Source organism: Crocodylus porosus, unplaced genomic scaffold, assembly GCF_001723895.1.
Source record: "Crocodylus porosus isolate Cpor-Errol unplaced genomic scaffold, CroPor_comp1, whole genome shotgun sequence".
Taxonomy (NCBI): Eukaryota; Metazoa; Chordata; order Crocodylia; family Crocodylidae; genus Crocodylus; species Crocodylus porosus.
In genome coordinates, this window is record NW_017728949.1 from 67,472,673 (window position 1) to 67,500,278 (window position 27,606).

General features: G+C 42.3%; 1 protein-coding gene across 1 annotated transcript in view; it reads left to right on the plus strand.

Moving 5' to 3' along the window:
* The window catches only part of MGAT5 (mannosyl (alpha-1,6-)-glycoprotein beta-1,6-N-acetyl-glucosaminyltransferase), a 149,988-nt gene that overhangs the window by 116,418 nt on the left and 5,964 nt on the right, over nt 1–27,606 (plus strand). Inside the window, exons 12-15 of the mRNA XM_019554075.1 lie at nt 12,413–12,559; nt 18,114–18,230; nt 22,870–22,944; nt 24,613–24,770. Of these exons, the coding sequence (XP_019409620.1) occupies nt 12,413–12,559; nt 18,114–18,230; nt 22,870–22,944; nt 24,613–24,770 (497 nt within the window). The remainder of the gene's footprint in view (nt 1–12,412; nt 12,560–18,113; nt 18,231–22,869; nt 22,945–24,612; nt 24,771–27,606) is intronic.

Below are 27,606 nucleotides of genomic sequence, written 5' to 3' on the forward strand. Positions count from 1 at the left end.
TCCATCTGACTGTGTAGGCATCAATGCCACAGTCACCCAATTTCTTAATGAGAATGGGGTGGGAGATGGTGTCAAAGGCCTTGCTGAAGTCCAGAAAGACTACATCCACGGCAACACCTGCATCCAAGGCTTTTGTGACCTGATCATAAAAGGTAATCCGGTTGGTCTGACATGACATGCCTCTAATGAAACTGTGCTGGTTGCACTTGAGCATCATCTCTGAGGCCGGCCCATCGCAGATGTGCTCCATGATGATCTTCTCAAAGAGTTTCCCTAGGATTGAGATAAGACTGACAGGCCTATAGTTGCCTGGGTCCTCCCTCCTCCCTTTTTTAAAGATAGGGACCACATTGGCTACCTTCCAATCATCTGGCACCTGGCCTGAGCACCACAAGCGCTCATTAAAGCCGTGCCAAGGGCCCTGCAATAACCTCTGCTAGGTCCCTCAACACCCTGGGGTGGAGAGCATCTGGACCCGCTGATTTGAACATGTCCAGCCCCTCCAGAAGCTCTCTAACCCGGTCCTCCCCAGCCTGAGGTCTGGAGGCGTTCCCCTTGAGTCCGTCTTGCATCACAGTGGGGAAGTCCCGGTTCCTGCCCAAGAAAACAGAGGTGAAGAATTGGTTAAAGAGGTCTGCTTTCTCCTCTGGCGCAACCACCAGATTGCCCAAAGGATCTTGCAGGGGCCTCACATTTCCTGGTGCTTTCTTCATCCTCCCTATATATTTGAAAAAGGACTTTTTGTTATCTTTGATTTTGGATGCAAGTCCTAGCTCTGTCTGCCTTAGCTTTCCTGACAGCCCCCCTACAGGCCCGAGCAGAGGAGGTATACTCCTCTTTGGAGATAGCACTCCCCTGCAACCGGGTGTACGCCGCCTTTTTGGCGATCAGGCATTCCCAGACACCCTTGGTGAGCCACGGGGGCTTTCGGGCACTCCTGCCCCCCCTTGCTTTTTGTTGGGATGGTCACCCCTTGGGCCCTGAGTATTGTCTCCTTAAGGAACAACCACTCATCTTGGGCACAGTTCCCCTGCCCTTGAAAACCCCAGTGCCTCTCCCACTAATCTCAACTTCTTGAAGCTGGCCCTGTTGAAGTCTAGGGCTACTGCCTTGCTGCTGGCCCTTGATACCCTGCGCTGGATGGTAAACTCCACTAAGCAATGATCGCTATCACCCAGGTGGTCAAGGACCTGGAGGCCCCTTACCAGGTCATCACCTGTGGCCAGGACCAGGTCCAACAGGGCATTTCCTCTGGTGGGACTGTGCACCTCCTGAATTAAGTGGAGGTCCTGTATCTTGGTCAGGAACCTCCTGGAACAGTCTGACTTGGCTTACTTTTCCTCCCACTGGATGTCTGCGTAATTGAAGTCACCCATGACAACTACATCCCTTGCCTTAAGTGCCTCTGCAAGCTGGCTCAAATTCCTGGTCCAGCTCCTCCCCTTGGTTGCGGGGTCTGTAGTAGACCCCCACTGTTAAATCCCTCTCCCCACGGCCCCCTTGTATCTTGACCCAGAGAACTTCAGCTTGCCCCTCCTCTGACCCCATTTTGCTGGCAGAGGATATGCATTGCTCCTTGACACAGAGCACCACACCCCCGCCTTTCCTTCTTTCTCTATCCTGCCTGTAAAGCCTATAGCCCCTAATGCTAACTGCCCAGTCATGAGATGAATCCCACCAAGTTTCTGTTAACCCTATTATGACTGGGTCTGAACTGGCTATTCTGAGGGCAAGTTCCTCCTGCTTATTCCCCATACTACGAGCATTGGTATATAGGCATTTAAGGCCCTGCCTAGCTGCGTGTGCCACCAGATATAGTGGCGAAATAAAATGTCATAATTATTCTTTTGTTTATTATTCATAAAATCATAAACAATTAGGGTTGGAAGGGACCTCAGGAGGTCATCTAGTCCAACCCTCTACTCAAAGCAGGACCAGCCCCAACAGGATCATCCCAGGCAAAGCTTTGTCTAGCTGGGTCTTAAAAACCTCCAAGGGGGGAGATTCCACCACCTCTCTGGGTAACCTGTTCCAGTGCTTTACTACTCTCTTCATGAGAGAGTTTTTCCTAATATCTAACCTAAACTTTCCTTGCTGCAGCTAGAGACCTTTGCTCCATGTTCTATTATCTGCCTCCACTGAGAACAGTCCAGCTCCATTCTCTTTTGAACCACCCTTCAGGTAGCTGAAGGCTGCTATTAAATCCCCCCTCAGTCTTCTTTTCTGCAGACTACTTCCTTCAGCGCCTCCTCATAAATCAAATGCCCCAGCTCCATAGCCATTTTTCTTGCCCTCTGCTGCACTCTCTCTAATTTGTCTACATCCTTTTTGTAGTGGAGGCCCAAAACTGGATCCAGTACTCCTGATGTAGCCTCAGCAGTGCCAAACAGAGGGGAATAATCACTTCCCTCAGTCTGCTGGTAATCTTTTCTTCTAATACAGCCCAGTATGCTATTAACCTTCTTCACAACAAGGGCATGCTATTGGCTTATATTCAGTTTATTGTCTACTGTCACCCCAGATCTTTTTCTGAAGAGCTGCTGCTGAGGCTGTTGGTCCCCAGCCTGTACTGGTGCATGGGATTGTTCCATCCTAAGTGCAGGAATTTGCACTTCTCCTTATTGAACCTCATGAGATTACTTTTGGTCCAGTGCTCCAATTTGCTGAGGTCTCTCTGAATCATAGCCCTACCTTCCAGCGTATCTACTACTCCCCCCATCTTGGTGTCATGTGCAAACTTGCTGAGGTCACAACCCCATCCCAACTTCCAGGTGGCTGATGAAGATATTGGTCAAAACCAACCCCTGGACTGACCCTTGGGGCACTCCACTTGATACCAGCTGCCAGCTAGCCATCAAGCCATTGATTACCAGGGATCCTGGTTTTCTCTGTTAAAAAATCCAAAATTCTACAATAAAAAAATCTTAAATTCTCTGATTAAAGCCCCCAAAACGTGTTTTTCCACAATTAAAATGAAATGGCGCTATATGTAGAGGCATCTGTTGAATCCAATGTTTTATTGATTTATTTACAATTTTAAAGCAATTTGGAGGTCCGCTAGTGTCTCAATCATTATTTTTGGCTGTGGAGGAAGGAAAGCAGAAAGTGCAGTGCACATTCATCAGTATGGCTCTGATCCTCTGTGGGCGCATATGTGTGAGACGCTACTGCGCAGTAGCAAATAGTAATGATGATGCAATGCTACTGCACAATAGTAACGAGCTGCTGCACAGTAGTTCACTGCTACTGTACAGTAGCATCAGAAAAAAATTTGCTGCAGAGGTACTGCCCAGTCCACCTCTTGTGTGGACATGACCAGTAAGTATAAATTTAAACGGGACCAATAGAAGGCACTCCCTACTCTTCCTCTTCACGCAATATGCAGATAATATGGCTTAGCAAATTATTAATGATTTTGTTGTATTTCTTTGCTCTGTAAATTATAAAATGTGGCCAGGATGCTAAAAGCCCATTATTGATAGCTGCTGTAGTGTCTTGGAGCTCCCCTCTCTGTGTTCAATAGCCATTTCAAGCACATAGACTTATTGGTGGGCTTTTTTGCAGCTTTGTCTTTAAACTTGCAGAATCCTTCAAACTTTCCATTGCTAAGCATGTTAAATAATACAAGGGCTGTTGTTAAGTTTTAGTAGTGAGTGCCACCTCCTGCTTACCGTTTTTTGCAAAGCCTCATATGGCAAGCCATCCCGTCCCTGAACAGTCAGAGTTCGGTTCCAATGATGATTAAGTCCATCACAAATTACAAAGTAAACCACAATGTCACTCTAGAACACCTTCATAGATTTTTTTTTCCCAGTCAAGCTGGATCAGACTCAGTTTCTGAAACATGTTCCAACTTCCAGTAGATGATAGCTAAATTACGATTTTCTAATTGTTCTTTGCCAGTCCAAAATGTACTTGGTATTGCTTAAATAGTTCACTGATGAAGATGAGAGCTTGAAGGTCCATTGTATTTGTGGACATATATAAAATAATTTTTAAATACCTTTCAAAAGTTGGTATGTTTCAAATGGAGGAATTTTTCTTTAAAATCCAAACGACTAGCTGAAGTGTGAAATAAATGCATTGTGTGAAAATTGGAGCTGGTTGAAAAGTTCCTGAAGGAACATATTCTGTAGGAAGATGTCAGTTCACTCAACTTTTAAATGGTAATCAGATAGAAAGACTGGCTGATTTCCTGCCAGCCCAGTCTGCTAAGTAGGCAGCTGGGGAGCATGAACCAGATATTTTTGGAAAAAAATTTTTTAATGTTCCTTCTTTGCTGATTTAATTTATGTACTTACATGTGCATCATTTTGTTTGGTGTCAGAAGGATAAAAAATTTGAATGCAAATTTTTTTCACAGAATGGAAATTCCAGTTTCCACACAGCTATAGCAATGCTATCTATCTGGCAAACATTTGTTGCAGATAGTGACAAGCACTCTAAAACAAAAACCATGTTCAGCTACATGTTCAGGGAGCAGATTGTGAACTTCTTGTACTGCAGTTTGCAAAGGAATACAGCTATAATCTGTTTTCTTTTATGGACAGAGAGCTTCAACTTCTGCTTCGCTAACATCAGGATAGTCAATTAAGGAGTCGATTCTGTAGGTATTTCTGTGCTTTACAAGGGGCTGTGCTTATCAGAATATTCCATGTATGAGCAAAATATATCAGGGTGCTCATAGGTGTGGTCTGTGTGCCAGTCCTAGGCCACTTTCCTCTCTGCTGTTCAGAATGGTGCATGCTATGAAATATCACAGTAATGACACAGAGAAAAATAGTAACAAATCTCTTGATGCTAGTAAATAAATGTTAAATTTCAAGGTAAGTGATCCAAACCAGTTGGGAACAAAAGCCATTTGTAAAATCAAGTTAAATGAAACATGGATTAAACAGACATTTGTATACCTCATATGTACATTAGATATGCAAACCTTTTTTTCAGCTCATTGATTTATTTTAATTTATTTCCCAGTCATGAAAACAGCTCTTGTTTTTTCAGTTGTGGTGAGAACCAGTCTGTTCTCACCACATAGATTGGTGGCATATCTTGTACTCATAACTGACCAGTTCAGGAAATTGATATTTTACATAATTGACTCACTAACTGTACGTCATTGCCCTCTGAACCCATATCAAAGCTACGTAGAACAGACACTGTTAGAGGCACTATATTATGACTTGACTGCAAATGAAATGGTAAAGCAAAAACACTTGAGCATGTAGCCTTTAAATTAAGAAAAAATAACAATGTGAAATAGATCTTACTTCATTAATATAGTCAATGGTGCATTTAGTGAGCTCTTATACAGCTGAATATTAAAAAGATCTCTTTTACACACCAGAATGTGTTACAGGTTCCATAAAACAATCAAGTTTTACAACGCTTCTTTCCTTTCCTTTTCACTCATATATTTTGTTTGGCTGGTACATAGCCCTCTCATTAGGACTGCTCTCTTGCAGGGCAGTAGTAAAAAACCACAGGGATGCTGTGCCCTCTGGAAGGTTTTCTTTTAGTTTCAGACCAAAAAAAAAAATGTAAAAAAAAAAGAAAAACAAAAAGGTGCCTCTTTTAGTCAGGTAGTGAGTTAGTATGGCAAACTCAGTAATCTCTGGAAATAAATTCAGTGAAAATACGGAAATGGCTTTTGATGAAACAGACTTTCTTTTCCATTAAAAGCTTATTATTCCCCCTGAAGTGAAATTTCAGCTCCAAAGCCTCTCTTTGAATATTGTAGATTGACTAGCTTGCCCATTTTTGGTAGCAGGCAGTAAAGACAGATAAGTGGTTGGAAAAGTTGTTGATAACCATTTTATATTTGTGTGTTCTTGCTATTGTCTGTTCTGTGTTGAACACCTCCATGTTTTAAGCTCCTTCAGGCACTGGTGTCATTGGATTCCATATAAAATGGACTGTGGTATGTGCTATGCCCATTTACAGGACTAAATAAATAACAGCAGTTCTGGCTTTCAGAAACATTTGAAGAGGGGGAAAATGCCCAGATAATAAAAGAAATGTTTTTAAGCACCTGCTTCACAGCAGGATAGAAAAGACTATAACCCTGTGTTTGCATCTTCTGAAACTGGTGAAGCAAAATAGAAGCTTAAACTTGCCAGTAGAGTGGATGCAAGCAATTATATTTGCCTTCAGGGTGTTGCAGTATAAATATTTGGTCCCAGTGAGCGTAGGAATAAGCCACAGCAAAACAATGATGAGATAAAAATAGGAGGCAATTTACTACTTTTAACAGCCAGTTATAAGGAAGAGATTATATCATCTCCTTCCAAAATAATGCAGCAGGTAACCATCCATTGCAGAACTCTTATCAGCCACCAGTATTTGACTCCCCTTCAAATCATAGTCAAAGGAAGCATAGCCAGCAACCATTGTATATGTAATAAAGTTTTGCTGTGATTGAATTTTCTTCCTTCTGGTTGCACATGTAGGGTTTAGGGCACAATCTAGGTAGAGACTCAGTCTGCTCTACATTTTTTAGATCTGCGTAACCTGACCAGCCCCAAGCTAACCAAATGTATTCATACTGTCAGTTTGTTAGATGGACCTTGTAAATCCATAATGTTTATGGAGCTTATGTAGAAGTTTGGCAAACATCATATAAAACAAGAAAACCAGGTTTGTGTCTGAGAAAAAGTCTTTAAAATTATATGAGCTTCATATTATGAATAGCAGGAAGATTGCCTTCCAAGTTCTAGGAGGCAATTTCACTGGAATCCTCTCCAGTTTATGAAATACAGCGTAAACCAGTGCAGCCAAAAGGATAGGAAACCAAAGAATGTTACCAGCCTGGGAGGGAAAGCCAAGCTTCCCCCAAGGGAGGATGGGGAAGAGAGTCAATCTCAGTCCTCTGCTTTGCCCATTAAGGCTGGGGACAGACATTCAGAAAGGCAGACCCTGAATTGATTCACTCTTTGCAGGTTTGTCTAACCTGCCTAGGTTGAACAGTTTTGCAACAGTACAGACATTCCTTGTGGACTGAGGAAATGCAGGCACATGCCTGCAGTTGCTTAGTCCAGCAGCAGGTTGGGTGGGGGAGGCTAGAGCGTGCCCTCAGCTGCAGGGAAGCTGTGCTTGGTGAGGGTATGGCCAGCCATTGCAGTAGCCTTGGCTAAACTGTCCAGAGAGGGGTTTAATTCCCCGCTCCCTGTCCCACTGGCAGGGACCTGAGCTAGGTCTGCCAGACGCTCCCCCCTCGCTGCTGGAGCAGCGGGCCAGCATGGCTCTTGAGGCAAAGGGGGCAGGGAGGGGAATTATTCCCCAACTTGCCTCCACTGCACCCAGGGGACCACAGCCAGGTCTGACTGCCACCACTCCAACTCCATCCCTGCTTGGGAAGCCTCGCTGCAGGGCAGGCAGAGCTGCAGTGGACTGTGCACAACAGCACCATTGCTTGAAGGGGGCCTGAGCCCTCCAAGCCGCTGCCACAGTCCACGGCAGCTTTTCCCTGCCCCACAACACTGATCCCCTGCTGGGAAGGGGCTTGCACTTGGGGAAACCATGACAGGGACTGCTGCCAGTGTATGTGTAATGTCTGTCCTTAGCCTAGGTATCCTACCTGAAGATTACATGAGCCCTCCTCAAGCCCTTCAGAAAACCTCAGGGGATGGTAATAATCATTCTTGTCTTCTCCCGTTTGCTTAGTTCTGCAAGGGAGAATTATTCTTTATCCAGCCAATTCCAAATAGTATTGCTGGGTGACATTTTCCAAACACGCTTTCTTCATACGTACTTAAAAATGCAGCTTTCAGTTTCTTAATGCTCAATTGCTTCTATTAGACGTTTGATGTAACTCATTGCAGTTAGTGGCATGCAACATTTCTGTTATGCGTTTATATTTAGGAAGTATCTCAATGGATTGTCTTAGGCTTTCCAGAAATAATAAGCTGCCTGTAATTGAAAGGATTTGTAAATTAGAATAGCATGAGAATGAGTTAGTGGAACTCTGTAATATTCCCTTGTGTTAGGCTTTTAAAGCACAGCACACGTGATTTTCAGAGTTAATTTAAAATATTTGTATTTTTAATTTTGCTATTAATTGCCTGCCATAGTTGCTTTCGTACTTGTAATTTACATCAAAGAAACATGGTGAAATGCAGTGTATAAATTCAGGCTGGAATTAGGAAGATCTTGTTGTGAGCCAAAATTACATCTTGGGATGCAAATGTGGAATCCTGGTGATTATGTCATGTCACATCCTTGCCAGACCAGGAACAATAGTCAGTCGCTAAATCTTAAGTCTTTGTTCAGGTGGAAACACTGTGGCACAGTGGGTTATCTGAAACCTAGGAGAACCAGTTTGCTCCAAATATCTCTCCCTGGGGTTGGTAGTTGGAGCAATCGAAAACTAACAAAAGAACAACGAAGAAACCAGGGTGTTGCTAGGAGACTCACAAAGGTGCACATGGCACGTTGGAAAGCAGAGGGGATCAGGGAGACGAGCTCTTGTAATGAGTGGGGCTTGTAGAGGTGGCTAAACGGGCAGATCCATTAGGATAGAGAAAGTAAATAGAGCTAGAAGGACTGCATTGTTCAAAAGGCCATCCACTGGCTGTAGGACCCAAGGGCCCTGACCAGGGGCAGAATCAAGGGGTGCAGCAACTGAATCGCACCCTTCTTTGGCTGTGCCACACGTTGGCTCTCAGTGTGGGGTCTAGCCAGAGCCCCTAGTTTCATGTGGCTCCAGAGCCTAGGAGGTGAGCACTGCTACCATTGCTTGTCCCCTCCTTTGCCCTACTGCTGAATTCAGCAGGGAGGGAGAACAGCAGCGTTCGTCTGCTGGGCTCTAGATCCATAGGACAGCAGGGGCTCTGGCAGACCCCACTTGGATTAGCTGGCGAGCTCACTGCATGTGCAGCACAGACAGAGGGGCCTAACCACACTCTCCTCACCTCTGTATCTACTAGTAACCCAAAAAATGCTCCTGAATCATGAGGAAACGGCAGGGAATTACATATATGGCTCATTACTTTTGTCTAAATTTTGTTTGCCCCTGGATACCAAGTAATGAGCAATGCTGTTATACAGAATTGTGCAGTGGGTTATGTCTGTCCCTTTGAATAAGTGAACCATGAGCCAGAAACCTTTCATTCTTCTGTGCAAGTTGGACCTCACATGAAACTGGGAGCTCTGGCTGGACCCCGCACTGAAGCCCACGTGTGGCACAGCCAAAGAAGGGTGCAATCTAGCTCAAACTCTGGAACACGTGTGAGGGCTGTGAAGGCAGCTCAAGGAAAGCAGCACTGCTTCAGGTTCTAGGCAATTGGAGCAGGGAGACGCCTAGTGCCAGAAGAGGTGCAGGGCTCGACGTGGATATGTGGTTTGTACAATAGATGCACAGCACCAAGAACTGTGCCAAACTCTTTCTGTCTGGTGCAAACTGAGAGCACATTGACTTCATTCTTTTGGATCCTCTCACATAATCCGGGCACTCCATGTGTGATGCACAGAGTGTAAATGCTCCGCAGATATGTTTTCAAAACATTACGTTTGAGTTCCATAAGTGTTTAAAATGGCTGCAGAACAGGTGGCAGCATTCAGATTATTAAGTGCTGACAGCATATTCAGTGCTGTCAAAACAGAGACATATTCCCTTCCCCAAGGAGCTTCCCCTAAATAAACAGGTAATACAGAACAGACACAAAACTGTGCAGCAGCGGATGGCAGTAATTTATGGCAGAAGGTAAAGAATTCTTTATCATGTAAGAGAGAGCTACCAAAGAAAACCAGGTCACGATAGAATTGTTAGCAACACTGCAAATCCTCTGAGTTAATGGTTTAACCATGATTATTTGATCTAACTAGGTTTTGTTAAATTGTCAAGTGTGCTTCTATTATTTTTGTTTTCTACGTGGTACTTATGAATGTGTTTTCATGTCCAGAGGTTGCTATTTTCCAGAAACTAATTTTCTGAGTATTAGACATCTTTTGAGATTAAATTTAGCATGAAAATTTGCTACCTGCAAGGAAATAGCAAGCTACATGATATATAATACCAGTTCAGATTTGTCTAGCCTAGTTCATTAGTGCTCAACCTTTTGGCCCTGCAGGCCAAATGAGAGGTGTGGGGCAGGTCTGCAAGCCAGATCGGGCCCCACACATCAGGATCAGCCCCAGGGCCCCATGCTACCCCTGTAGGCTAGGATCAGTGCCCTGCGCTGCCCCTGCCTGGCCCCATGTGTCAGGATCAGGGCCCTATGTGGGCCCCACAACACCACCACCCAACACACAGGGATCAGGCCCTGGGACCCTGCTTCACCACCATCCGGCCTTGCATGCTGGAGTTGGGCCCCATGTTGTCCCCACCCACCAGTATTGGGGATGGGGCCCCACACCTGGATCGGGCCCTGCATGTAGGGCCATGCTGTAAGGCCCATGGGGCTCTCCAGGCATCCAGAAGTTTGGCTGCAGGGGAGCAGAGCCACCTTGGGCCAAACTGTGTGGTGGGGGGTTGAGCATCCTTGGCCTGGTTTATTTATTTTCAACCAGAGTGCCACAAGATCTTTTTAAGGGTCCCATGCAATATTAGCATTATTAAGTGTGTAAATGCCTACATGTACTTCACAAGACAAACAAAGATTTCAGATAGGAACCCATCCTAACCTGTTGTGGTCTTTCTGAATCCTTTGCAACATTGCTGCTCTATTATTTTTCCATAGTCAAAAAAATGAATAAAACTAAGAGGTTGCATTTTTCCAAGCAGGACCCTCAAGAGCGCAGCACTGCACGCTGGATAATCACACAGCCATGGCAGCAGCTGTTGTTTTTGCACCCCCTTGTTCTCCCAAATGGGCACCTAGAGCTGCAGCCCCTGCTGACCTCCTTAGCTATGCTGCCAGCCTTGAGTCTAAAAAGTCTGGGAGCCACCAGTCTAGTTGAGAATTTCTCTAATTCTGCTTTTTTCCACAGTCACTTAGAACAAACAAGATTGCTTCAATACTTAATTTTTACTAAATACTTAAAGAAGAATTTCTTGCTATGACATTGAAGGTTTTGAGGGGAAATATTGTTTTTAATCCAGATACCTCGTTTTCACTTGCATTACACACGAACTAAATATTCTCAGTTTTGGTGAGGGGCGTTCTCTTTAGAACCAGTCAGCTCGAAATGTGAATCTACTAATGCCAGGCATGTGTGTGCCTGTATACATCAGGGCTGATTATACAGATGCATTGGCTGTAACTTTAATTGTTTTTGCATGTAACCTGAACTAAGCTGTTGAAAGAAACTGTCACCACTTTAATTCTTTTAATATGAGTTTATTTTTCCTTCCAATACAGTTTCTTTATGGAAAGTACTTCAGTTTACTAAATGGAAGCTGTCATGTTCTGACTGCATAATCCCAATAGCTATAAAGCTTAGTCCTTTTTTGTAACTAAACAGAAGCTGAGCCCATGGCATGTGTGAAACCGTTCAGCAGTGTTGGTTGGTGATTTCTGGCAGCTGTTGTAGGTCAGATCACCTTATGCAGCTCATTGTACACTCGCCTTCAATTAACTAAAATAAGAGAATCCTGCATTTAATTCACTTTTCTCAGTTGTGAAGGCCAGGAAAGAAATTGTATTTTAAATAAACATTGTGCAATCTTCTACTTTTTACTAAAAACTTAAGTATTTTCCAGTTGGATTTCCTCCTGCAGAAGAGTTCTCTTTATCAGAATAGCCATGCTGTAAAATTGGCAATAAAAGTAGGTTTTTCCCTTTCGGTTTACATTAGATTGTCAACTTGTTACTGCAGGACCCTTGCTGACTAGTTTTGTGTTTTCAACTGATGTTTGCTGCCATCTGTCGTTTTGAATCAGAAAGATCATACAGTTTGCCAATGTGAAAGTACTCAGGCCAAAACTAGTCAGTTGAAGGGAGGGGGAGGAGAATAATAAGGTAGCATAGCTCTTTAGTGATGTAACTGTTGTAAAACCTGTACCTACTAGTCTTACCAGAGAACCCCACCAGTTTCATTTGAACAGTAACCAAACCACCAAATTACTTTTTCCCAAAACATAACAGAAAGGGGCTGTTGTTCCATCAGTTTCATGAAAAACCATCTGTTTAATTTAGAGTGGACTTCCATCATTCTAACTCCAACACATTACAGAAAAATCATTGTTGGATTTGTTTTAAAGGACGTTCCATTTCTCTTTTTTCCAGAGGAGAGTGAGCAAGCAGTCAAATCCTTAGCAACATTCAGCATGAAGCTAATGTGATAATTTTTAATAAGGCTTTGTTGGACGATAGACAGTTACCTCATTCTTTTCAAAACTATCCTCTGGTTGTATTTTGTAGCCTAGTAATTTTTTTGAAGAAAAATTGTGTTCACTTGTATCAGATTATCACAATGAACTTTGATTGTCTTCCAAGGAAAAAATAACAAGGAGTGTATGTTTTCTATTCCACAGTTATTTGTCGGCCTTGGATTTCCATACGAAGGGCCTGCTCCTTTAGAGGCTATTGCTAATGGATGTGCTTTTCTGAATCTAAAATTTAACCCACCAAAAAGCAGCAAAAACACAGAATTTTTCAAAGGCAAGCCAACCCTTCGAGAGGTAAGCATGTGAACACCAAGTGTTCTGAGGTGGCAAAGGATTGGGGTTTAAACACGTCTATTGCAGAGTTTTGTTCTGTAGCTGCTCTCTGAGGATCATAAAGAAATTTATTTTTATTGCAAATTGATTTTTTTTTTTTATCCTATCCTTAAAAAGTCAAAGTAAGATGCATAGTTTACTGTTTGCCTAACATGAAAGTAGTGAGAATACATACAGGGTTTTTTTCTGAGTACAGGACTGTGCTTGTGTTGTACAAGTAAATTATTACTAATGTGTAGCTACACATCTACATATATGTGCATTCTATTGTTTTCCTTTTGTCAAAGCATATGGTGAAATTTTGCTTCAAGATCTGACATTCTGCCTAATGGCACAGGATATTGTTTTCCGTATCACTATACATTTTATTCCCTTGAAATAATGAGCAACAGTATGCAATAAGTATACTGCCATTCACATAAGTTAAATGAAAGTTATACCATATTTGCAGATAAATTCTGCTACAAGTTGTCCTTAACTCCTCTGCTGGTAATAAACAACAATTTATATTTGAAGATAAATGTGCGCAGAGTCCAAAACCAGATTTGGAAGAGAACAGGAAGGGGAAAACCACAAGATTCCAAACCAACCAGGATATTTTGGAAAGTAGAAAGTTAAACAAACTGGCTGCTAAGAAGGAATATACTGAAAAATAGTGTTCATCCTTGCTAGGAGTTTAAAAGTAGCACATTTATATAAGAATAAAGTTAGGCCTGTAGCACACTGTATTTCCCCCTAAGTTTGACATCAATTAACGTTCTTGCTTGTGATCCTGAATTGCTGCTGAAAAAGTGCTTTATAATACTAATCAACTGCAGATTTTTTTTTTTATGTAAAAGAGAATTCCTATGCAAACATGTAAATAAGCACAACTTCGTATTGCAGTGTTGGTCTGCTTGAAGGATGGGATAGTTTGTGTATTGAATAGTGGCAACTAGTTATTTAGCAAGGCACCTATATTCATTTTAATAAAAGAACATAGGTTGCTGTGTTTAAAGGGTTTGTAAATGAGGTTTTGTGCACCTTTTATCAGCCTGCTCTGTGAATAAAGTTTGTACCATCCAAACTCAGTCCTCACCTTCTTACAGTTTGACTTTTTTACTCTTTTCTTTGTGAATAATTAAAAGAGCAATAAGAACTTAAGAGTCAGCCTAAACCTTCTTCCTGGGTTTGGTTTTTTGGCTTCGCTCAAGACTGTTCTGAACTGGTTTTGATTTGCTATCTCTCTTCCAGCTGCTCTTTTATTCAAGTACTGCAACCATCAAGTACTGCAAGTAAGCCTTCAGAAGCCACTTAACCCTTTCCTGGCAGAATTATAACTTTCTGAAACAAGGAGTACTTTTAGTGAAACACTGCCATTCTCAGCCTTTATATAATGTTAGGATGAGTGGTATCATTTTGATGTCTTTGAGGTTTTGAAACCCAAATAATTAAAATATTTATTTATTTATTTATTTTATTTTTATTTATTTTTTAATTCTGGAACAAACTGTTCTGAAATTCTCACAGGTGTCAAATTTCAAGTTTTCAACAAGCTCTAATTGTAGACAACAGAAGTGTCCTATGGATGACTAAAATCTTAAGCTTTGGCCAGTGACTGTATCTCAGGATCAGGCTGGCAATCTTAAAATGTTAACAGAGCACCGTAACATCCTCTAGTCTGAGAAATGTCATTATTCATTTCTTCAAAACTAGACTGACTTAATGGCGCTGCTGCCTGTTGGGGAGATGCAGAAGACTAGTGATCTCAGCATAACTCAAATTCACAATCCAGCAAAGGGTGGGAAAAATATCCAGTGATGCTAAAATATTAGACTTCAGATGGGCCAACTTTAGTAAACTTAGAAGGCTAGTGAGGTGGCTGAACTCAAGAGCATCAAGCTTATGGGGGTCCAGGAGAGCTGGCAGTTTCTCAAGGGAGTGATCCTTTGGGCACAAAAGGAGAATATTCCATTACTCAGAAAAGGGGGCAAGGGGACAAAAAAGCCCCCTTGGCTGAACAGGGAACTCCAGAAAAGACTGGGGGCAAAGAAAGAGATTTATAGGCAGTGGAAGCAGGGGGCAGCCACCAAGGAGGAATATACCTCCCTGGCATGCTGTTGCAGGGAATCAGTTAGGCAGGCCAAGGCAGGACTGAAGCTTAGGCTGGCTACAACAATCAAGGACAATAAAAAGTCCTACAGATACATAGTGATCAAAAGGAAGGTGCAGAGTAGTATAGGGCCCCTGCAGGACAAATCAGGACAGTTGGTGGCCGACACAAAAGAAAAGGGTAGACCTCTTCAACAAGTTCTTTGCTTCAGTATTCCTAAGTACTGGCCATGACAATTCCCCCAATTTGAACATAGATAGATGTCCAGGAGCCACTAGACTGCCAGTGGTTAGTGCTAAGCTCTTGAAGGGGCTGGATGACCACGGGTACAAGTCAGCAGGCCTGAATGACCTCCATCCACGGGTGCTGAAGAAATTGGCGAGTGCCATAGCTGAGCCGCTGGACAGCTGTTTGAGCACTCGTGGTGCTCCAGCCAGGTCCCTGAGGACTGGAAAAGGGCCAATGTGGTGCCCATTTTTAAGAAGGGGAGAAGGGATGAGCCGGGTAACTTTAGGCCAGTCAGTTTTACCTCTATCTTTGGGAAAACACTGGAAGATATCATTGAAGAGCGCGTTTGTGAAGGCGCAGCAGGGGAATTGATGCTGAAAGGAAACCATCATAGGTTCATCGCAGGTAGATCCTGCCTGACAAACCTTATAGCCTTTTACAACCAGGTAACACACTGCCTTGACACAGGAGCTGAGGCAGATGTCATCTACCTGGACTTTTAAGAAGGCCTTCGATACAGTTTCTCATCCTATTCTAATAAGGAAGCTAACAGGCTGTGGGGTGGACGCTTACAGAGTCAGGTGGGTGGCAAAGTGGCTTAGCGATTGCACCCAGAGAGCAGTGGTGGATGGTTCATTTTCAACCTGGAAGGAGGTGGGCAGTGGTGTCCCGCAGGGTTCGGTCCTTGGACTGGTGTTATTTAATATCTTCATCAGTGATTTGGAAGAGGGTGTGGAGAGCATCCTGTCCAAGTTCACAGATGATACCAAATTATGGGGCAAAGTTAACACACTGGAAGGCAGGGAGTGGATACAGGCCGATCTGGACAAGTTGGAACAATGGGCAGAATGAAACGGGATGCATTTCAACAAAGATGAATGCAAGGTATTCCACCTAGAGAGGAGGAATCCCCTGCACACCTATAGGTTGGGGGATGACCTCCTCAGCAGCTCAGTGACTGAAAGGGATCTCGGAGTCATAGTTGACTCCAAGATGAACATGAGCCGGCAGCGTAACAAAGCCAATCGCACCTTATTATTCATTAGTGGATGCATGACCAACAGATCAGGGAAGTGATCCTCTCCCTCTATGTGGCACTGGTCAGGCCGCAGCTGGAGTATTGCATCCAGTTCTGGGTGCCACACTCCAAGAGGGATGTGGAGAATCTGGAGAGGGTTCAGAGAAGGGCCAGTCGCATGATTAGTGGCCTCTGTGCAAGACCCTACAAGGGGAAGTTGAGGGATCTGGATCTCTTCAACCTTCACAAGGTGATGGCTGAGGGGAGACCTTGTAGCAGCCTATAAGTTTATCAAGGGAGGACAACAGAGAGTTGGAGATGAGCTATTTACCAGGGCACCCCTATGAGTAAGAAGGAATAATAGGCACAAACTAGTGGAGAGTAGACTCAGGTTAGATGGGAAGAAATTTTTCACAGTAAGGGTGGCCAGAATCTGAAACGGGGTGCCAAGAGAGGTGGTACTATCACCTAACTTGGAGGTCTTCAAGAGGAGGCTAGATAGACACCTGGCTGGGGTTGTCTAACCTCAGTCCTATTCCTGCCTGGGGCAGAGTGTTGGACGTGATGATCCTTTGGGGTCCCTTCCGACTCTACGATCTATGAATCTGTGAGCTCCTGAAGCTTTCTGAAGTTCAGTAATTTTCCTTCCCTACACTCTCTGAAGATTTGGGAATAAAATGCATATACTTATTTCTTAAGTGCTTCCACTGTGCTCGGTGCCCTACAATCAATTTATAAATTGCTTCATTAAGACACCTGTGCTCTGGAAAAAGAGAAATCTTGATACTCCAATTGTTTTTTAAATAGTGTAATTGTTATGGATAAAGTTAATGTAATAAAACTGAGGTCAGTGTGAATATGTAAGTGTTATGGGGGGATTGGGTTTACAGAAGAATGGGTTTTGCATGGATTTCTCTTGGCCCTGTGCAGGCAGAGGTGTCAGCCTACATAGAGCTCATCACATGATTGACCTTGGCATTGCTGCCCGTGTTTACCACATTCCTGTGTCTAGAAATAGGGAGCGCCAGGTAAATATTTGTGTGGAAAATGGTCTGCTTATATTTCCTGGCTTTTTTTTTGGTTTCAGCCAGGAAAAAACAGGTATAATGGGTAGTAGGTTCAAGAAGAAAAGTTTCTAAGTAAATGCAGATTGGTTGCTTTACTCAGTAAAAGAAGCAAAAGAGTGAAATCCCAGTGCATGAAGCAGCATGAGTGTACATGCTCGCAGTTTTGTATGCTTGTTGTTTTTCTCACTTCCTTCAGGGCTTCTGTGCCAACAATGGCCTGGTCAAATGCATTCACCTTTATTCCTTCTGGGTTGGTTTAACTGATGATTTTTTTCACCTATTGTAAATATTATCAAGCAAAGCAATGAACAAAATGTCAGTTAACTTTTAAAGGCATGCTGGAGGTGACATCTAGTATCTTGCTGTCAGGAGAGAGTCACAGTTCATCCTGGGTGATAGAAGTAATATATTATTGTGCTATATTCATAGGAATTTAGAAGTTTTGGGCACAGATGGTTGGATATGGGGAACTACTGGTAGGATGTAGAACGTTCTTCTTCTATCCTAGACTAAAAAGTTAAAATTGAGGGCTATTGGATTTGTGCAAAAAAAGTTCGATAGCTTAATTCCTAAAGTATGCAGGTCCAAAAGCATCACCGCAGTGAGGACGAATTTTCTTTGTTATCAATCTGAGCATAGGGGAAACAGAATCAAACATGGAAAAAGTCATAATCTCAAATCTAATTTTTGTGAGAAAATGTTGGACAAGAGGGTTTGGATGGAAAGATAATAACCTTTCAGCCTGGGTGGATAGGATGACCTAGTAGAGATATCTGATGCAGAGAAAAATAAAGAGATAACATGAGGGGCTGTGGGTAGTAAAGAAGATGTTAGCTGTTCTCAAGCAAGTTGATGATATCAGATAGAGAGAAGGGTATAGAGAAAAAGCAGAAGTACATGAGAGAGACAGTATGGAAGCTTCTCCTTCTGTTGCCTATGCTGACCTATGGTCTGGGCAAGTTAGAGGACTTCAGTCTCCATAATTATCAGCCCAGAACATTTAACAAGTTCTGGTTTCACCCAAGACTGTTAACAAGAGATGTACAGAAAATCTGAAATATGGATATTTTTCATTTGACTTATTCTGGTATTGACTTTTTTCTTTTTCAGTTGACCTCTCAGCATCCCTATGCTGAAGTTTACATTGGAAAACCACATGTCTGGACTGTGGACATCAGTGATCTGTTTGAGGTGGAGAAGGCAGTTAAAGCAATTCTGAATCAAAAGGTTAAAATATATTCTCTCAATTAATAATGAGCACATGAAGATGATTAGGTATTGCAGAGCAAAAAGCCTTTGAAGTTAGCTTAACTAAAACACAGTGTTGCATTCTGGAAGGCTCTTGGGATTTTTATGTCCTGCCCATGACTTTGGGATTGGACGATTTAGGCTAGATTCTGCAGTTGTTTTCATGTGTACATTGTTATTCACATAAGTAAAAGGCATTCCCATGTTTAGGTTGGAGGCGTTGGTGTGTAAGTCTCAGGGGCCATGTCTACACGAGATGCTGCTGCGCAGTATAGCAACAAGCTACTCATGGCCTGAGAGTAGCAACTAGAGTCTACACACGTGGCAAACTGTTCACTTGTTACTCTGCAGTCACTTAGTACTTGCATAACCAAGTACTAAATGACTGCACAGTAACTACCATTACTGCACAGTAGTGTCCCTACATGGTTTTTTCTGATGCAGTAATGACAAACTACTGCTTGGTATCTTGTTATTACTATGCAGTAGCATCGCATTATGCAAGTACTAAATGACTACTAATGACATTAGTAACAACTGCGCCATCTGCCGCTCGTATAGATGCAGCCAGAGTTCAAGTGAGAGGAATTCAGTCCTTGCAAGTGTTCAAGCATTTACCAACCAAGTTGCCCTGTTGATAAGGGAGATTCACAGGTTGTCCAGAGATGCATCTTCATTTACCCATTAAGTAGCTATGGCAACAAGGCTGTGAAGATACTTGTCCATTTACAATATGGGATTTTAATGAAAAGATTATAAAAACAGTATTCAGAACCTAATCTGAAAGTGTCTTCAAATAACCATTCAGGCATTAGCCATTAGTTTTTTCTTTGTGCTTTTTAAATTGGGAAATTAAAGAAGATTACAACACTTCTGAGATCCAGTAAGATCTAAGCCCAAATTCATCTCTGTCACTTTTTCTATAAACTCTTAATTTCTCTCATTTAATAAGTCCTTAAAGATCGTCACTGAGTGATTTTAGAATTCCCCCCCGAGGGAGTAAAACTCTGTTTCAACTGACAAATGCACGAGGCGATGATTTGTTAGTGACTTCATTTGTATTTAGGGGCTTACAACTAGAAGGGAATTCCCAGCTCATCAAGTCCAGTCTCCTGCTGTTACCCACATTGTGTTGAGCTCCATCTCTAAAAGGTGGGAGTTTTGCCCCTGTTTCTTTCATACGAAGGCTGTTCCAGAGACTTATTGCTCTGTTGTATTTTCTCACAAACAACACACATCTTATTTTCCCCAATATCAGACCCCCAAGACTGGCAAACCATAGGCTGTGAAAGCAAGGAAGCGGATTTTCTGACCAGCATAGAAGCATCCTTTTTGATTCCTGCTGCCATCTCTATACTTGTTTCAGTTTGAATTCAGCTTCTTTTTTCATGGTTGAGCAGAACTGTACACAGTATTGCTAAGGAGATCTCACCAGGGCCTCACACAGTGTCACTAATACTTACCAGTTTCAACTGAAACACCTTCTGGATGCATTGGTGGGGATCCCATTTGCCTTTTTCACAGTGCATCTCATTGGCAACGCATGGTCATTCTGTGATCAGCAGAGATCCTGGCTTTCTCTGGTTAAAAGTGGCAAATTCTCTGATTTTAAGGGAAACAAATCCCAAATTCTCTGATTTAAAATACCCAAAATCCATACTTTTCTGCTATTAAAATGAAACACCACCATTTACATAGATACCAGTTGAACACAATGTTTTATTGATATATTGAATTTTTTAAAGCTATTTGGAAGCCTACCAGTGCCCTGAATTTGTTTCTTGTGACCTGGAAAATCAGAGCTCCCCATCCCCCTTCGCTCACCAGGATGCAGGTCCATCTGCAACTGCCCCCGCAGCTGAACAACCCTGATACGCCGCTGCTCTGCTCCTGCCTGTGCCATTTGCCCCTCACTCCCAAGCCATAGCCCCACCAGCCCTGCCCCTCACTCCCGACTCACAGCCCCATGGCTCTGCCAGTGCCCCTCAGTCCCAACCACAGGCCCCAGCTTCCCCATGCCCCTCAGTCCCAAGCCACAGCCCCCGCAGCCTCTCACTCCCAACCTGTAGCAACCTGCCCCAACCTGCCCTGCCGGAGGGGGCCTCCAGCTGCCCCCCAACACCAGCAGGCACCTGCAGTCCCTCACACACCCATTCCTTCCATGCGCACACACACATGCCCAACAGTTCCCAAGACTTGGCCCTCCAACCCTTACCTGCATCCAGCTGCCAAGGCTGCACCCACTATGCTGCCTGGTTGCACACCAGCCACATGTGTGTGCACACCCAGATGCATGTGGTGGCCCCTGCCTCCAATTGCCTCCTCCCTGCTCCCGCCAGCCCCGGGCAGGCTGGAAGGCTGCCAGCCTGCAAGGGAAACTTGTTGTTTCCTGCAGTTTTCTCCTTTAAAATGGGAAGCCTGTGTTTTTCTCCTTCAAATGAGGAAATCTGTGTTTTTCCACAGCAAATGGAAAGCCTGGATCCCTGGTGATCAGCTACTATGTTGAGGTCCCTCTCTACCTCAGCCACTTCCAACCAATAAGCATTCAGTTGTAGCAGAAAATTTCTGTTTTTAATCCCCTGTGAATGACCTTGTATTCTGTACTGTTGAATTTTATCCCCTCCTATCACATGAGCCCTCCAGGTCATCTGTTTCTTTCTGTAAGCTGTCCCAGTCCTTCCTACATCAATAATCTGCCTTTCAACTTTTATTTCATCAGCAGGCTCTTAATTCACTAATTCTCCTTTCAACAGTACTTTTTAGAGTCTCCTTCTGAATCAGCTCCCCACCTGCCTTACAATTTTGATTTCCATCTTCTCCAGCCTAATTAATGGCTTTCTACATTGTACAGTATCAAATGCTTTCCTGATATACCCTTACTGTTCCAGATTGATATCTAGAGTATTTCCATGATCTGGAAAACCTTGTCAAAGAAGTCTACCTTGGGCAAACACCTATTGCATTTTATCGTTTCTATCAAATTCTGTTCCAATGTTTTGCCTAGTAGGGAGGTCAGATTAACAGGCCTGTAGTTGACCAGATCTCCCCTTCCCCCACCCCCCCTGCAATATAGTCAATACATTGCTGTTCTCCCTCACTTATGATCACTTTAAAATTGATAGATTTATTAAAAATCCTTGCTATCAGACCTCCAGTTCAGTATGCCAGCTCTTTCAGAATTCTGGGAGGGAGATTATTCAGTCTCCACAGCTTGAGTGTATTGCACTCTTGACTCTTGTTTCTACTTTTGTTTCCATTTCCATACCCTTGTTTCCATTTCCCATCTTACTTCTGCTTCCTTGCTGAACAGTATGACCCTTATTGAGAACCAAAGCAAAGTAGCCACTTGATTTTTTTTTTGTCAGTACCTTGACTTTTAATGTCCACTCTGCCCTTTCTGCACAGTAGCCCTAATTCTCTCCTTGTTCTCTTCTTTATATAAACTTAAGAGCATTTGGCTGTTTCTTTCAATATCTTCTTGTGTTCTAACTGAGTTTAACTTTTGGTAATTCTCATTTAATTTCAGTGTTTTCTGACCACTTAGACACAACTTTTTTAGGGGATCAAGCTCTTTTTTTCATTCCTTGTAGGTTCCTTGCTTAGTCCTGCTATTCTCCATGAGGAGGTTATTCATCCAGCTAGTTATTCTTTCCCTTTCTATCATTAATTTTCCTCATCCCTTGGGATGTAGACACGAAGAACATTAGCATTTTTTACTTGAGGAAACAAAGTTTTCTATGCATTCATGTTCCTGATTTCATCAGTCTAGCTGAGGAATCTAAAAAAGATCTGAAATTCTAAATACCATCACCCCTTGTTGGTTCAGTGACTATTTGATGGAAAAATATGTTAGCCATCCCATCCAGGAATAACTGAGCCTTACCTGTAGCATTTGTTCTCCAACTTTGAAGCTAAAGTCTCTTACAAGAATATCGTTTTAAATAGTATTGATTTCTAACAACATTAAAGATATCTCTATCCAGATCCAACCTTGGAAAAACCTTCCAGCACTAAATGAGTAGAACCTCATTTGCCATCTGTCCCCAAGTTGATTTTGATGCACAGAGATGATTTGTTGTTGTTGTCATTGTCCCTCTTTATTTTTAACAGTTTATCTCACAACCTTAACATGAAGTTCTACCCTACTGCTGTTTCCCTTTATTTCTGTCTTACCTGAACAGCTTATATCGTTCAGCATCTGTGTTCAAGTCATGATCGTTATTCCCCAATGGTTTTGCTATCCCTATAATGTTCTGTGTCATGTCCTTCACCAATAATTCATCTTTATTTTTCTCATTTTCTTGGCCTGGTCCTTAGTATTGGCATATAAGCATTTCAGTTGCTTAGTGGCCCCACATCCTTAGCCAAATCAGACACAGTACTTGACTGTTGGGCTCATCAATATTAGCATTTTCTTTACCTTCTGTTGTTGCTGCAGTTTATTTGCCACTTATCCTAATTATCTACCTGGTTTTCTTCCTCCTGTATACTAAAAATGATGTGGAGGTTCCAGAAGACTATTCGAGACACGTCCTTAATTTAGTATGCCGTTTAATACCTGGCACAGTTTTAATCAGTAATAAAGTTGTAACCTAAGCTAACTGCAGTGTTTTTACAGATCGAACCGTATTTGCCCTATGAATTTACATGCGAGGGGATGCTACAGAGGATGAATGTATTCATTGAGAAACAGGTATGGCCTCTGTTGATCCAATAACCCTCTCTTTTGTTCATGGTCCTCCTGTGATAAAGGACACCTTAGTTTTATTGTTGTTCTGTTTTAAAGAACTTCTGAAAATGCATAGTTTAGCCCCCAGTATACAGGTGTGGACTTTCCTGCCCCTCAACATAGAATCCCAGTGGTATTAGTAGGCTATCATGTGACTGACCTTTCCAGTTGAAGTCACTATACTGGTTTTCCCCTCCTTTGTTCAGGCTTCTGATGGTCAATATAGGTCCTGTGGTTTCTGTTTTGATTTTTCAGTGTCGGGGGCATTAGCTCACAGCACTGGATGTGCCAACTACCCATTTTGTTTATTTCTTTCTGCCTTTAAAATATAAATAATGTCGTTACAATGTTTTACTTAATGCAGCATAACTACCTCTGATTTTTTACAATAAACTCTTCTTCCTATTAAAGTTTCTCGGTCATTTGATTCTCCTACATGAGCTAACTGTAACTGGCAGCTTTCATCAATAGAGGACATTGTGGCTCATTACATAAGAAGTAAAGTGAAATCTGAGGCATGGGTGCCTATAGGCTCTCAAGGAAGGGAGGCCCTAACTCTATTAAGCACTACGATAAAAACAATGCATAATAATGTAATTGATTATGCTTGGGCTTTACCATCAGAAAAGACTGCCATTTTACTGCTGCCAGAATAATGGAGTATTGCTATTATTTATGTATTTGCCCAGCACTAGCATAGTGTCTGGTATTACTGACAAGGCAGAGAATAAAAATGCAAACCCCATGCTGAGGAAATTTCAGTGTAGAAGATGGACACAGACAGGGATCAGATAAAAGCAAGATGTAAAACCTCAGAGCATAGATTAGATGAAGTGGCAGAATAAACTGGGTTGATACTGACTTTCAGTGGGGCATGGGTGTGGGAAAAAGTGCGTTTAGGAAAGAAGTTAATAAAAAGAAGAAGGGCTCCAGGAACAGTAGCACAAAGAGGCTGCTTCAGCCATGTGATACAGTAAGGAAGAAAGCAAGACCTTGGGTAATAGAAGAAGTGGACAAAGAGGCAAGAAAGTGCAAAGAGCAAAATGTGATGTCATAAGGTACAAGAACAAGATTAAAAACCTAAACTGTAGCTGTCCAACAAACTACCTTATTTCATTCACAGATAAAGCATTCAAAGGATTATTGTTGTGTTTCTGTAGGAAGATACCATACAGCACTAGTAATTTTGTGTTGGCAGAACAATGGGATTTTTCCTTTAAGGTGCCACGTTTAACAGGCTGAAATTTCTGTATATAATGGGGAAAAATCAGAAAATCCAGTGAATTGAATGTGAAAAGTCAAAGGGAAATAAAAGCTGGTTGCTTCTAATTTGAAAATCAATTACCCTGGATAAAAGGCGGTGTCAGTTTGGACCTTCCTTTGATGTATCTGGTAATGGCTACTGTCAGATTTGTCTGATCTGGTGATCCCGTGTGAGAGTTCCTATTTAAAACTCATCTTATCCTATCAATTTGAGTCAGTTAAGCTGGTATAGCTGCAAAAAGGAGAAGTTGGGGCTTCTTAAAAACTGCACTTTAGATTAACTTTGTTCTTTTAATAACAGCAATGTTACAAGGTGTGCTAACATTTATTCAGATATATTCTGAATAATAAAATACTCTGTTGCCACAGGATTTCTGTCATGGGCAGGTAATGTGGCCCCCACTAAGTGCACTTCAGGTAAAAATTGCTGAATCTGGGAAATCATGCAAACAAGTTTGTCAAGAAAACCAGCTCATCTGTGAGCCGTCCTTCTTCCAGCACCTTAACAAGGACAGGGCGCTGCAGAAGTAAGTATTAACAAGTATAGAAATACCAATATATTAAATTCAACGAGAGGAGGAAGGTAGAAACAATCTACTGCTAACAGTTTTAAAGTTGGATAGTCAAGTATTCAAATCCTGAAGTTCAGGTTGAAAAGCTAGACCTTGAATTTAAGACTGTGCACATACCTTAAAATGCTCTCTTTGTTTTACATTTGTTAATTAACAGGAATATAAACTTATAATTTAAATTCACCAGCAGTACATCATTTGCCAAATTATTCCCCCAATATTTTTCAAACTGTATTTCCTTAGATTTCAGTGAGATCTGGTAACGAAGCCTTTTTTCATCTTTCTGACTATAGGCAGTTTTGTACACTTTGTGCACACATGTTTATTTTGAATTTATGCAGAAGTATGTGTATGCACAACTCAGTACACTAAATAAATTTAATCCACCAGCAGAAGCTTGGAGTGAGAAATAGTAGTTCCTAAACTAAGCATGGAAAATCACAAGGATTTTATTCAGGAATGTTGAACAGTTGTAAAAGAAAGTTGGAACAGAGCTGAGCATTAGAGCCAAGTACAGATGGTCAAAAAGCCCCGGGCTGAATAGATTCAATCTTCACAGGTTAGTTTAAGCTGCATAGAATTAACTGATAAGCAAGTGCACAGACATTCACTTTTGATTCTAGAAATGCAGCCACATGCCTGTAGTGGCCCAGGCCCGAAGCTGGGGGTCGCTAGAACACGCCTTCCTGCTTGGCTGGAGCAAACGGCTTGGGCCAAGGCTAGCACACCCTCTTTGCGAAGGGGACTTGCGGGGGAGGTGCAAAGCATCTTGGGATGCTGGGGGAATAAGAGTTAGCTTGATTTTGGAGGAAATCTGGACAGAAGTTCCATAAACTAATTAACCTAAATCAGTTAGTTCTGATACTACATCCATCCAGTTTTATCTTAAACTGGTTTTGGCCACTTTGAAAGTGGTTTTTATGCACTGAACTTTTGTTCTGAACCCCCTTTTTAACTTGGCACCCGGTGCTTCTGCCGCTCTTGCCCACCCCTGGTTACACTACTACAGCTTGAAGTGGCGGGGAGTAGAGGAAGCTGCTAAATGCTGAGCTCTCTTCCACCCTGCCCTTGATTTACAGCTGGGGGTTTGTTCAATCCAGGGAGCACAGTTGTTTGGATTATGATCACCCAGGGTAAGCTTGCAAAACCTAGTACCCTTCCACACTTATTCCTTTTAACGTTGAATTTCCGTGCATTGGGGTGACCCCCAAAGCTAATCCTTATGTTGTTTGGGGGGGGGTGTGGATGGAGGAACGTGAGGGATTCTGGAATCAACATTTTTGCAATAAAATAATCCATACACGTAATCTACTTTGCATTAGCTGTTCATGCAGTTTTCATTAAAAGCAGTCTATATAAAAGTTTGCTTATCTTTGCATTTTATTCATCTCTCTCTGACTCCAGATCAATTCTGATGCTTGCTTATTCACTGACAAATAACAATTACCATTTTTGTAAGCCCTTTGTCAGTAATGTCCTAGGTATGCAGGCTCCTCTAGTCCTTTGCATTGGAGAGTCAGCACCAATTTGGAATGCTTACCAGCTATGCATTAGGGTGTTGTCTGCTTGCAAGTTTCTTTCGGTGATGATTTTATAACAGAAGATCAAATGATTCAAAAGCTGCACAGTAACAGATGTCTCTAGGGAGTTTGCTGGCTGGGTTTGCAAATCCCCATTTCCTAGTAAATTTACTACAAAGCTTGCTTTTTTTTTTTTAATGGATGTGACAAATCTTGTAGCTGCAATTTACTAGTGAAAACCAAAAGAAACCCACACATGTAGAAACCCTTTTAGCCTGTGGCTGTCGGTCAGTCTTCCGACTCTACTGTTTCTTAAACTGCTTAGACAAAACTGGGAAAAAGAAAATGTTAAATTTTGAAAACTAGGGGTTCTTCCTGACCGACTAAAAGCTTACGTTTACTCACCATGTTAGTTTAGGTAACACAGTTATTTCTTGGTCTCAGAGAGACCCACAGTTACCAGATAGTGGCCTTGGAGATAATAATTTGCTTGTTTTATGTCCCTAAGTTTTTGTGGCCATAAAATGGTTAACTTTTTCTGTTTTTTCCAGTATCTTTTATATGCACCCTTGAATGTAGTTCCATTTTCCTGATTCATATACTGTTTGTGTGGAATGAAGCAAGAATTCAAATTTGTTACGTTTTTCTCATGTTTAAGAGAAACAAGAAAACGCCCTCTATACAAAACTGACCTTCTCCAAGAACTTCGGGTTGTATCAGTTGTAAAGAGGCCAGCAGCTAGTACACGTTTGCAAAAAAGCAACCTTCCAGAAACACTGCTTGTAATGCTTTTGAAATTTCCAAAGAGTTAAGAAAGATCAGAATATTTGTAACAAGACACAAAGGGCGCCTTAAGCCCTATACACATGCAGTGAGGCTGTTCCAACGCGCTGTAATTACAGCATATTGGAGCACACTCAGTTAATCAAGTTTGCTGGAGCATGGTAATTTTGTTAATTGAAATTTACAAATTTTGTATTACTGCCGCGCTCCAGCAGACTCCAGCATCATGTGTATCAGCATCCCCATGCTGAAAAATAGTGGTGGGGGCAGCTTAACTAAAGCTCATTCAGCAATATTTAGTTAAAGTGCCCCTGCTGCCATTTTTCACAACAGGCATACTGATGCACGTGACACTCCGGGCATTGGTGACATGTAGGGGATGTACATGGGTGCATGTGCACCCCCTGGAAGTGCCAGCTGCAGAACCGGAAGTGCCGGCAGAAGTGTACTTCCAGTTTTGCCGCTGGCTTGGCAATCGGCCGCTGGGG